The sequence below is a fragment of the Delphinapterus leucas genome, chromosome 4 (genome assembly GCF_059928025.1).
Source record: "Delphinapterus leucas isolate spDelLeu-1000000601 "Yukka" chromosome 4, BTC_Dleu_Yukka2, whole genome shotgun sequence".
Lineage (NCBI taxonomy): Eukaryota > Metazoa > Chordata > Mammalia > Artiodactyla > Monodontidae > Delphinapterus > Delphinapterus leucas.
The window spans coordinates 55041347-55053939 of record NC_143132.1 but is presented as its reverse complement, the minus strand read 5'-3'; the positions used below and the strand labels follow the sequence as shown (position 1 = coordinate 55053939).

General features: G+C 42.6%; 1 protein-coding gene across 5 annotated transcripts in view; it reads left to right on the top strand.

Annotated features, from left to right (window-relative positions):
* Nucleotides 1-392: 392 nt before the first annotated feature.
* CD47 (CD47 molecule) overlaps nucleotides 393-12593 on the top strand; it is a 54954-nt gene continuing 42753 nt past the window's right edge. For 3 of the 5 annotated variants that reach the window (XM_022596051.3, XM_089910522.1, XM_089910523.1), the window contains exon 1: nucleotides 1044-1175. In XM_022596051.3, the coding sequence (XP_022451759.1) occupies nucleotides 1130-1175 (46 nt within the window). In that variant the 5' untranslated portion in view covers nucleotides 1044-1129. Of the gene's footprint in view, nucleotides 562-1043; nucleotides 1176-9172; nucleotides 9251-12593 lie in introns of those variants that run through there. The other 2 variants (XM_022596210.3, XM_022596269.3) reach the window with 2 other exon arrangements.

Below are 12593 nucleotides of genomic sequence, written 5' to 3'. Positions count from 1 at the left end.
ATATTGTGGCTTGGAGCCACACTTTGAACCCATTTTTCAAGCAAGCTAAACCCAAACTGAGCAGAGGAGTGCACAGGGCGAGATCACTAACCAGGCCCAGTGACTGTGCAGGAAGGGACATCTTGGATACTTCTGCTAACGTTTGTGACCATGCCTGATCGCCCCTAGGGTTCCAGAATTAACCACATCTCAAAGTGTTTACCACCGCGAGCGGAACTTGTTTGAGTAATCCCGTTCAAAGGTTGAAAACACTATAGAACAAGGCGAGAAAAACAGCTGAGAACCCGAGAGCAGCTAGGAAAACAAAAGCAGTTGGGGGCAGGTGAACCGAGGAGCGCCCACGACGGGCGAGGGGAAGTTCCCTGCAGACAGGCGCCCGCCACCTGTCTGCCCTCGGAGCGGTGCCCCCGGCTCGCTGCCCGCTGGGGGAAGCGTAGGGACGCCCCCACGCGGTGTGAGCTCCTGCGGCAGGCGGCGGAGCTTCGGGGGAAACGGGCAGAAGTGAGAGGCGTGGAGGCGTCAAGGTCCAAGCGCGCAGGAGAACGTCGGACCCCGGGAGAGGCGAGTGATCCTGGGCTCGAGAGGGGCCGGCACTCCGCGGTCCGGCTGAGCAGCGCCTGGGGCGGTAGTTCCTGAAGCGTGAGGATGGGAGTGAAAGCAGGAGAGGACGAGTGGAGGGAGGACAGTGGGGCCCACGGCGGTGCGGGAGGCAAAAAGGGAACAGCAGACAGGGACAGGGGTAATGAGGCCCCGGTGAGCGTGGGAATACGCGCTCAGCCTCGGGGACACTGACAGGAGGGCGGGGGACTGGGGCGGCAGGGCGTGACCGGGAAGCCCGGCGCCCGCCACCGCTGGGGAGCTGGCGGGAGTGGGAACTCGAGGCCGCGAGTCGTGAGTGCGACGCGTTAACAGCAGTCGCGGCGGGGCGGGGGCAAGGCCGAGCGCGCGTGCGCGGCCCGCGCGGGAGGGGGAGCGGGTGTGGGGCGGCGGGAGCGCGCCTGCGCGCGGCCAAGCCGCCTGGGCGCCCGGTCCTGACTGTGACGGGTGGCGGCGGTCGGTCCTCTCTGTAACGGCGGCGGCGCCTGCTCCAGACACCTGCGGCGGCGGCGACCCCGCGGCGGGGGCGGAGATGTGGCCCCTGGTGGTGTTGCTGCTGCTGGGCTCGGCGCGCTGCGGTGAGTGGTCACTCGCTCTTGGCTCTGCGGCTGGTGTCTCGCCGCCCCCGCGGGTGTGTGGGCTGCGCCCCCTCTGGCCCGGCGGCTCCCTGGAGAGGGTGGCCAGGGCGCGGGGCACGCGGGCCCTGCACGCCCGGGGTGCGGACGTGGGAGGGCCCCGCGGGTAATCTGCTCCCCCTTCTTTGCTTCCTTTGCCTCCTCTTCCTCTCCCCCTGGGTGAGAGCGGGGCTCATCTTCCCCTGTTCTCCACCTCCAGATGCACACACTGAGGAAGACTCCAAACCGTGCACCTCGCGCAAAAATTAGCTGTAGAGAGAAAGGGCGCGATCAGAGGAGAGGGGTTGGCAGCTGTTAGGGTCCCCCCTCTTTCGCACCCTCCTCAGTGCTTTAAACGCATTTGGGGTTGAAGGAGGGAGAGTGGGAGGGCCCGAGCCTCATGCGATGCAAGTGCGCATTTTGGCGAAGTCTGAAAGAAGGGGTTTCTCCTGTTTGCCCTCCCACCTGAACATCGGAGTTAAGGGGACGTAAAGGACACAGTTAAGTTTCATTTCCAGCCCAGCGTTTAATCAGAAGATTCTTCTGGCTGCCTTTTTTTTTTTTTTAATACCCTAGATATAAGCTTCCTGGATGGAAACTCTTTCTCGCTACTCCCACGCCCCATCAACCACTTTAATACAGTCCGAATTGCACGTTCAAGTTTTCCTACTTTTTTTAGGGGAACCATTTTAAAAGTAATCCAGATTTCGCTTGAAGTATGAAGACAGTAACCTCTAGTCAAAGCATATTTGCGGCAGAGTGAGATTTAGTGTCTTTCGACGCCAAAGGCGTTTTGGCCCCCCCAAGCTTTTGGAATCCATTTCTCTTTTTTAAAACGTGTGCTTCGTCTATAACAACTGAGGAAGGAATGGGAATTTTCGTGGCTCTACAGTGCCTGTCACACTTCACATCTATAGAGCCTCTTGTGAACTTTTTGTAAAATTCAGAATTGAGTTGGAGTAACAGTAACAAGCAGTTGTTACATTTTATTCTAGAATGCTAAGTCAATTACATTTTAAACGGGTTATTCGCCTCCCTGTGCCATTCATAAAGGCTTGTGACTTCAGGCTATTTCCAAAATGCCCTTAAGTCCCGGCTTAGCTCTCTTTCCTCACTCTGAAGCCGCCTGGAATGTTGGAGCTGCTAATAATCAATCTCTGTTATCTGAAGGGTTGATATTAGGTAAGGTAGTGTTTTCTGTTATCATTCTTAACGGCTTACTGCCCATTGCTATCATTATAGCTCAAATAATACTGCTATCAGAAACCTGTTGTATGATCAGAAAGCCTTATATTGAACCCGATTATGAATTTGTAATAAAATATTACTAATTCAGACCGTTGGTCTCAAAGCTAGTTTGAAGCGTAAAAAGTGTAAATCATGTACTGTTTTAAAAACGGGGTCCTATTTTCAAGTAGATTAGAAAGAAGCGCTAGATTGGTACTTTTGGGGATAGAAATGGTTAGGCCTCTTTTAGTAATAGGTATGATCACATATAATTAGCACTCATTTACATACAATAGTAGTGTGCTCAAGTCCCTACAGAGTCTTAGAATTCAGAATTTATGGTATTTCATTGTACTTAGTTAATAATAACCTGAAAAAAAAAACAAAACAGAGGCATTATGCATTTGAGTTAAGTGTTGAATATAAAACAGGAAGGGATAGTGTTTGTCATAGGATACAATGGATTTTTATGCATGTGTGTTTAATATGTAGTTTTAAAAGAACATGTATGAAGAGATGTTAACAGTCTCAGAACACAAGTAGTTATAAACCAAAGTATTTGGGAGACTGAAATTAGATTCTAAAATGAGTAAGGAAGTCATGGATTTGTACGTTTATTTGTACTCAGGTTTGATTTGCTTTCATTTTCATTTATAAATGATTGTTAATCAAAGGCTACTTCCTGGTAACCACTACAGTTTCCATTGATCTTTGTAGCAAAGGAAATTGTCTAAAATGCCCATTCCTTCTAATTACAGGAAAAATACAACCTCCTTTATTGGTTTACAAGATGTAGAATGAGTTACTATTCTCCTTTCCTCCCCCCTCCCCCATATGTCCAATTATACATTGTTTAAAAGCACATCAGCAGTTTCAGTGGTATTCACTAACTGGTAAATAAAACGCTACTCACATAAGGACAGTGATGTGAACTGTCTTATCAGTGGTTGAATGATTTTTCTTTGTTCAAAGTGAGTTTTTAAAATCAAAGGTACACATGATTAAAAAAACATTTTTATTGCATAAGTCTAGTAGTCATTTGGCTTGCTTAAACAAAAATGTTTTCTTCTCTCCTCAAGAATATATTACTTTTAACCACAATTTGCCATTTTAAGGAAGTAAATGCCTATTTAAAAGTACTTATTTTCGGGGCTGCCCAGCAGTCTAGAGGCAGTATGCTAAAGCATTACACTAAATGCCTACCATTAGGACATTTGCTCATGCTGTCATCTGTATTTTGGCAGATGTTTTATCTTTGCCACTGAATTGTTAATGGAAATTTGAAAGGCCAGGTTCTAAAGAGGAAAAATAGGTGGTTCTCCCAAAATTGATAAACATTCTAAATCCAAAATGCATTATTAAAACTAAGTTTGCATTCCTTGACATTAATTCAACTCTAGCTACTATACATTTATGTTCTTTTCGTGATGTAATTTTCATATAACCATTTTACCCATCTTTTAGGTTTTTGCTGTCATACCTTTTTATACAAGAGAAAATTTTTTTCTCTTTTTATACAAGAGAAAAATTTCTATATTTTTATATCTTGTGCCTCAGCCTAATGTAATGCACTCTTGGGTTGTGATAAAGCAACTTTCACTTTGTGTACTAGTGCCGATATTTCTTCTATGATAAAAGAACAAGAATGATAGTGTAGGATCAATTTTGCTAAACTCATTGTAGTAATAAAGTAAAAAAAATATAGAGCACCCAGGAAATTTGATTCTGATATACCTAGACTAAGACAGTAGAACCTGAATTTTCCCTCTTTGTGGTTACATGGAGTTGCAACAGGAATTAGAAGTTACACCCTGCTCTGAATATTTTATTACATCTCCATGGAGCAGTTGTATAAGACTCAGAATCTGGTCAATCCCAGGGTTTAAGATTTAGATTAGGAGAATTAGTGCATATTTGAATACATGTCACACTTATAGATTAAAAAGCAAGGCAAGGGATTTGGCAAGTGCAGGGCCTATCAAAATTGCTTTTCCTGTTTCAAGCAAGTATGAGCCCATGTTATGCTCTAAGCATTTTGCAAGACCCTCTTGGACATACAGACAAATTTCAGACTGTATGCCTCTTAATAACGTAAAGTGTAGTTTATGAAGAGAAGGGATTTTTTGTTTTTATACCGCAGTAATACTTAATATATTTTAAGTGCTTGATAAGGCTGTAATTCTGGATGTTACTGACTTTAAACTGCCCCGGGCCTTATAATTCTAGGTTGACCATTTCTGTTCCTATGAGGCCACTTTAAAACCGAGTGGGAGATTAGTTTGAGTTAGAACTAAACAGGTGTGGACACCTCCATTTTACCCCAGACTTTATTTAGTTTCTGTTGAGGAGAGATCTGACTAAATCCTCCTTTTGACCCTAATTCTAACCCAGTTCAGTTTGAGACTCCAGTTCTTCCTACCAGAGACCAAGCCTGATGGCAAATATTAGTAGGATTCATTTCTTGCAGGCGTCTTTACTCAACAAGCTTTGCTTCATTCACCTTAGTGACTGCTGGGGCTTCTTACCCCAATCCTGAACATCCATTCCAAGCAAATAATTAACTTCCTACTCTACTGCAAAAAATAGTGATGTGTGGTGTGGACTCTCTCAACTTCCCACCCACCATTACTAAACTTGTCCATAATATCTTAGGCAACGTTCGTCTCATTCTCCTCCTTCACCCAGTGTCAGAAGTGTTCCTATTCACTTTCCAAGGAAAGGATCCCCTGTCTACAGCTCTTTCACTTCCACCATCTCGGAGACCTGCCTAATCACCTTAATCCTTAAGCTTTGAACCTTAGATCTTTCCTTCTTCATTGATTCCTTCGTCTTAGCTAGCAGACATGCTCAAGTTTCACCCCATATTAAAAACAAACAAGAAGAACAACCAAAAAAACCTTGGCCTTGTCCCAGGCTCCACGCTCTTTCCATTATTGCCTTCTTTCTCTGCTTTCTTTTACTGCCGAGTCCCTAGTCTGCTGACATTGCTGCAGGTAAAGAAGCTAATGGTGAATTTTTAAATCTCTAGAGGCTGTTTTTACTCATCCTGCTTGACATCTGTTTTGTCCATATTAAGACCCTTGGTGTCTGCAGTGGCATTCTTTGCTGCCTCACCTACTTCTGTCACTTCTTTTTCTCACATCGTTGGTTTGCTCCTCTTTAACTATTTGCTCCATAAATATTGGTATTCGCCAAAACTTTATTCTCTGGTACCTGCTCTGTTTGCTTTGCAAGGACTCTCTGGGTGATCTTGTTTATGCTCACAGTTTCAATTACTGCCTATATTCTTGGTAATTCCCAAGTCTTTGTAGCTCAGACTTTTCTTCTTAAATCCAGATTGATATATCCTGGGATCTACTGGACATCTCCATTTCATTGTACCACAGGTACTTTTAATACTCAGCCTATTAAATATTGAAAGAACATTCACCCCTAAATCTCTTTTCTCTATAGTTAATCCACAATCTAACTAGTTATGCATACTATTGATATTTTAGCTAGCAACTTTATTTTATTTTACTTTTTAATTTTTTTAACAACTATATTGGAGTATAATTGCTTTACAATGGTGTGTTAGTTTCTGCTGTATAACAAAGTGAATCAGCTGTACATATACATAATCCCCATATCCCCTCCCTCTTGCGTCTCCCTCCCACCCTCCCTATCACACCCCTCTAGGTGGTCACAAAGCATGGAGCTCATCTCCCTGTGTTATGTGGCTGCTTCCCACCCACTATCTATTTTACGTTTGGTAGTGTATATATGTGCATGCCACTCTCTCACTTCGTCCCAGCTTACCCATCCCCCTCCCCGTGTCCTCAAGTCCATTCTCTACGTCTGCATCTTTATTCCTGTCCTGACCCTAGGTTCTTCGGAACCATTTTTTTTTTTTTTTTTTTAGATTCCATATATATGTGTTAGCATACGGTATTTGTTTTTCCCTTTCTGACTTACTTCACTCTGTATGACAGACTCTAGGTCCATCCATCTCACTACAAATAACTCAGTTTTTTTTTATGGCTGAGTAATATTCCATTGTATATATGTGCCACATCTTCTGTATCCATTCATCTGTCAGTGGACACTTAGGTTGCTTCCATGTCCTGGCTATTGTAAATAGAGCTGCAATGAACATTGTGGTACATGACTCTTTTTGAATTATGGTTTTCTCAGGATATATGCCCAGTAGTGGGATTGCTGGGTCATATGGTATTTTTTTTAGTTTTTTAAGGAACCTCCATACAGTTCTCCATAGTGGCTGTATCAATTTACATTCCCAACAGTGCAAGAGGGTTCCCTTTTCTCCACACCCTCTCCAGCATTTATTGTTTGTAGATTTTTTGATAATGGCCATTCTGACTGGTGTGAGGTGATACCTCGTTGTAGTATTGATTTGCATTTCTGTAATGATTAGTGATGTTGAGCATCCATTCATGTGTTTGTTAGCAATCTGTATATCTTCTTTGGAGAAATGTCTATTTAGGTCTTCTGCCCATTTTTGGATTGGGTTGTTTGTTTTTTAGTTAACAACTTTACAATTCTTCTTTCTTCTTCTCCTTTACCTCCCACATCTGACTTATGTCGATTTTCCTTTTTTGTTTTTTTACTGGAATTTTTTGCCTTCTTTTCAGTTGTCATTTGCCTGGATTACTGCAGTGATCTCTTAATGTATCTTCTTTCCCATCTCCTTTCCTGCCGCAATTCACCCTTCATACTGCTGTATTATTTTTTTTAATGTAAGTAAGTCTGAGTGGTTTGCTACTGCTTGTGTTTTCAACTCCAAACTCCTCAGCATGACATTCAAGGAAGCCTTTACAATACTTCTTAACCATCTTTTCCAGCCCCCTTTCCTAGAGCTCACCTGAATAATCACCAGCCTTCGGTTATTCTCTTTCTTCATTCCTCTGTACTCATTATGTACTCTGCCTAGAAAGCTCTTACTTTTCTATAACATTCCTACTTATCCTTCCAGACCCAGTTTAAACACCACCTGGTAGGAAGAGCATTCTTAGACACTACAAGTAATTTTAAAGGAACTGTTCCATCCAATCTGCAACTGACTTGATTTAGGTTTTTCATTAAAATATGTAGCTTCACGATACTGTAATCAGGTCTATAGAAGTAAGAAACAGTGGAGGATTCTTCTGAAATATGGAACAAGAGTGAATCTTCCCTGATATGATGTTTAGATTTTCCTTTCTTGGGATTCATACTTTAAATTTTTACATTCAGAAGAAATGTATTAAGTCCTACTTGCTGGACCCTGGGTTAGATCCATAGGATACCAAATGAAGACATGGTTCTTGCATTACTATCTTTTGATCCTAAAGGAAAGATCAGTAAAGTAAAACAGTAGTTACAAGATTTGATAGTAAATGCAGTGACAGCACTTGAAGAGGGGGCAGTGGGAGCAATAAGGAGGGATGAATACAGTTGAGTAGTAGCAACGAAGGGGACAGGATTGAACATCTCAACCGCGCTTTCAGGAAGAGCCAAAGTTAGTGAACTGTAGCTGCCATTTATTGAACATTTGCTGTGTATGTGAAAGGCACTGAAATAAGAACTCCATGTTCTTTATCTGATTAAATCTTAACAAAATCTCTATGAGGTGTACACTATCAATATTCACATTTTATAGATGAGGAAACTGAGATACAGAAATTAAGTAACTTGCCTAAGGTTATACACTTAGAAAGTGCTAAGTCACCATCCAGGGTCTGACTCCAAAGTTTGTGCTCTTACCTGAACACCCAGTGAAAGGTACAGGCCTCCTTAGGCTGGGGAACAGCTTGTGTGTGGGGGGGAAAGGCATGGAGAAGAGAGTGCATTTGCATATCCATGGAATTGCAAGGTCATTATGATTGGAGCTTAGTTTGGAAATGAAGGAGTACAGGAAGTGGAGCTGGACAGGATCTTGAAGGACCTAGTTTGTATTCCATGCTAATGCCCTTAGAATTTAGCCTGAAAGTCGGGGGGCGGCGGGTGCTGTTAAAGTATATTAGGCAAAAGAGTGTATATTTGCATTTGGAACAGTTATTTCGGGAACTGTGGAAAATACATGGCTGGGATGGGGAAACATTGAGGCTGAAGGCAGGGAGCTAGTTAGGAGGGTATGGCAATAGTTCAAGGCAGAAATGATGAATGTCTAATTAATTCATACAACAGACATTGGATTTAGGAACTGTTAAATAGGCTGAGCCTAACAAGAACTCTCCATGGCTAAGGAGAGGGCAGAATCCAGCGTGATTCATAGGTCCAGGTCTGGTTGACTGGTAGATAATAGAAAATACTTTAGGGAAGTGAGGATTTGGAATGAAGGTAGGCAGAGGGTAAGTAGATTTTTGGACACGTTGACTCTGAAGTAACTGTAGTGCATCCAAGTGGAAACACATAGAAACCAGTTGGCTTTCCAAGGTCTACAGTTAAGGAGAAAGGTGAGGCCTAGTTAAATAAAATGAGTGGGTAGTTAAAACCTGGAGTGAGGGAGAATACTGGGGCGGGGAGGGGTGGGGGGCAGCGTTGGACAGGAAGTCCTTAGGAACCTAATATTTATTGCGAGTCAAGGAATAGATTTCAATAAAGAAAAAATGCTGCAATGAGGTGGTGAAGGCTCTAGGAGGAAATTCAGAGACATAGAAGCCAAGAGACAAGAGCAAGAAAGGAGCTGCCCACTGGCTCAAGAACTGTAGAGAAGTCAAGATAGAGAGTGAACCATGTGCATTCCGTTTTCACAGGGGATGATTGGTGACTTTGGCAAGAGCTGTTGTAGTGAAAAAGGCCCAGGTGGAGGCCAGGTGGCAGAGATTTAAGAGGTGAGTAACAGGTGAAGAAATGCATGTAGATTATCTTTCTAGGATGCTAGGAAACAGAGACAAGTACAAGGGATTTTTTTTTTCCAGTTGGCTAATATTCAAGCATTTAAAAAAGTTTTTTTAAACATACTGTAAATGAACTTGAGGGATGTCGGAGGATGATAGTCAATGAGGGAAAGTTCTTGAGGAGATTGCTGAGCGTGGGGCAGAAATGTAAACTAGCTCTCAGGTGACAGGGTTCATTTCTGAAGAGGAGGAAGTGAGGGGAAGAGAGGTGTGGATAGTTGGGGTAGCAGGAAAATTTATAGGTGGAAGTATTGGAAGCTTCTGGTTTCTTATCTGGAGGACTCAACTTGAAATAGGAAGAGAGGGCTCCTTCAGAGAGTGTAAGATAACCTCTTCCAAAAGGAGAGTGATTTCAGAGTCGTTACAAAGGAGAGAACTTTTATGTGGAACATGTGAAATGATAAAAGTTTGAAGGCCTAAATGGTCAGGGTCTATGGCAATCTTCTGTTGTTCCCTTAATAGCAGCAAACATTTTCTTTTTTTTTTTTTAATAAATTTATTTATTTTATTTTATTTTTGGCTGCGTTGGGTCTTCGCTGCTGTGTGTGGGCTTTCTCTAGTTGTGGTGAGCGGGGGCCACTTTTTGTTGCAATGAGCGGGCTTCTCATTGTGGTGGCTTCTCTTGTTGCGGAGCACGGGCTCTAGGCACATGGGCTTCAGTAGCTGTGGCACACGGGCTCAGTAGTTGTGGCTCAAGGGCCCTAGAGCACAGGCTCTGTAGTTGTGGCGCATGGGCTTAGTTGCTCCGCGGCATGTGGGATCCTCCCCGACCAGGGCTCAAACCCATGTCCCCTGCATTGGCAGGCAGATTGTTAACCACTGTGCCACCAGGGAAGACCCAACAAATATTTTCCTTGAAATCCATAAGACTGATTACTTTCCTGCCCATCCATAGCACTTCATACAGGAAGGACAGCCCTTATGACCTTGGGTTATAAAAAGTATGTATCAGTCCCCCAAGTGAGAATTCTAAGCTTCTTAAAGATAATTCCCACATTTTTTTCCATTAATGTATCCCCACATCCTGTCACAGTGTTTCAGATCAGGTAATTCTCAATAAACATTTGCTGCATGTTAGCATTTCTGACCTAGACCTGTGCACTGTGAGTATCATGTATTAAGCCTTTTCTGAAAGTGTATAGCAGCTGTTTTGAGGACTGTGTTATGAGATGGTTTGAGTTGGTGGTCTGTATCACAGAGGTTGTAAGGTCCAATATTTTTGGCATTTGATACAAGTTAATTTTCTCATTTCATTTGTTAGTTTATCTGTAATTCTAGCATGGCTGATGGTTATACTTATCAATTTCTATCTGATTTAGACTGCTGTAGGCATTTCTTGATTATTCAGAACTTACTTATTCATGATAATTATCTATATGATCCTTTATTTGCTCTGTCTATTTTAGATCATTTCTTCACTCTGCTGTTTCATCAAAAGGCAGTAGGCAAAATAGAGAAAAACCAAATCAGATAATTTTACTGCTTAATAGCTTTTTAACAAATGTTTATAGAGGATGAAGTTGTAGTTAACAGCTGATGGAGCAACATTTTTGGACTATATTTATTAATTATTAGTGCAAGGATTATTCAAATTATAGTTTATCCAGGTCAATTTCACTTTGAAGTTTATTGACAGCATTTATTCTACTTAAATTGCTTCAGCTATAAAAATGTTTGCATTAATATTACAGCAAATAACAGTGTAATCAGTGCTTTCTGTATTCTTTCGAAAATTCATTTTCTAAACCTAAGTTACGAAATCGTGGAGTGCTTGCTGACTGCTTCTTACTTACTTAGAAGCGGTCTTACCACTTCTAAAAAAGATCGCTGGGATAACTTAGCTCTTCACTTGTATCTCTTTAATTAAAGGATAATTTTGAGAAGGTAAAATCTTGACTCAAACAAATATAAAATGAACACGTGTCAAAGTTTTTATTTCACATTAATAAGCAAACCAGCAAGACGGTACAACCATCTTGGTTTTAAAAGAGAATTGGAAGAATAGACACGTGTACCTATGGGAAATCAGGAATGGTGAAATGAATTTGTGAGCAAATGCAAAATTGGTCAGTGTCCTCAGCGCAGTAAAATGTAATTTAAAAAAAAAATTTTTTTTTGATTTTTGGCCACGCTGCAAGGCATGCAGGATCTTAGTTCTCCAACCAGGGATCAAACCCGTGCCCCCTGAAGTGGAAGCACTGAGTCTTAAGCACTAGACCTCCAGGGAAGCCCCTAAAATGTAATTGTTTAAATTCCTCTCTTCCACCAGGTGGAAATCAATGGCAGAACAAAGTTTATTTTTATCTCTATGGATCTGAATCATTCGCATTACCATCAGTTTTCTACAACTTACAAAGTTGTAAAAGCAGCCCAGTCTTAGCAAAATGCACAGGCCCCTATAGAATCAGATATTCCAAAAGCATCTCTCAGACAGTGCCCAGCACTCGCATCTCTCAGACAGTGCCGAGCACTCCGCTGAAAGGACTCCCAGTAATCTTTTTGTCCATTTCAAAATCGTTGACCATATTTTCTGACACTTTCCTTCCTTTCTAATTCCAACATCTAATTCCAACATCACACTTTTCTTCTCTCCTTGTACACTGTAGTCTCCCACTAATGCTTATTTCTCAGGGGGAATAATTTACAACTCCAAGGTTTTGAAGAATGCAGTTGGAAGTCCAGGTTTTGCCTGGGGCTTCCTGATATTTGGGTGGCTAGAAATATAAAAAACTAGGGAGGGGTGAGCTATGGATGCCCACGGGATTGATTCAGACTGCAGATTCCCAGAAATGTAACAATTTAGACCTGCCAGTCAGAGAAGGTCTGGAACATTACATTAAAATGCTGTATAGTGCTTAGTTTTTATAGTATTATCCTACATATTTATAGCACAGTATTGTTTAGAGAGCACTTGCCAATATATTTTCTCCTGTGTTGCTGACCACAATTCTGTGAAGCAGCCCAGTGTTCGTTTTTTTTTTGTTTGTTTGTTTGTTTTTGCGGTACGCGGGCCTCTCACTGTTGTGGCCTCTCCCGTTGTGGAGCACAGGCTCCGGACGCGCAGGCTCAGCGGCCATGGCCCACGGGCCCAGCCGCTCCGCTCCGCGGCATGTGGGATCCTCCCGGACCAGGGCACGAACCCGCGTCCCTTGCATCGGCAGGCGGACTCTCAACTACTGCGCCACCAGGGAAGCCCTTTTTGATCCTCTTACCTACAGAGAGTAAACCAAGGCATAGAGAAGTTAAGTGAATCGCTTAAGGTCGCATACTGAAAATT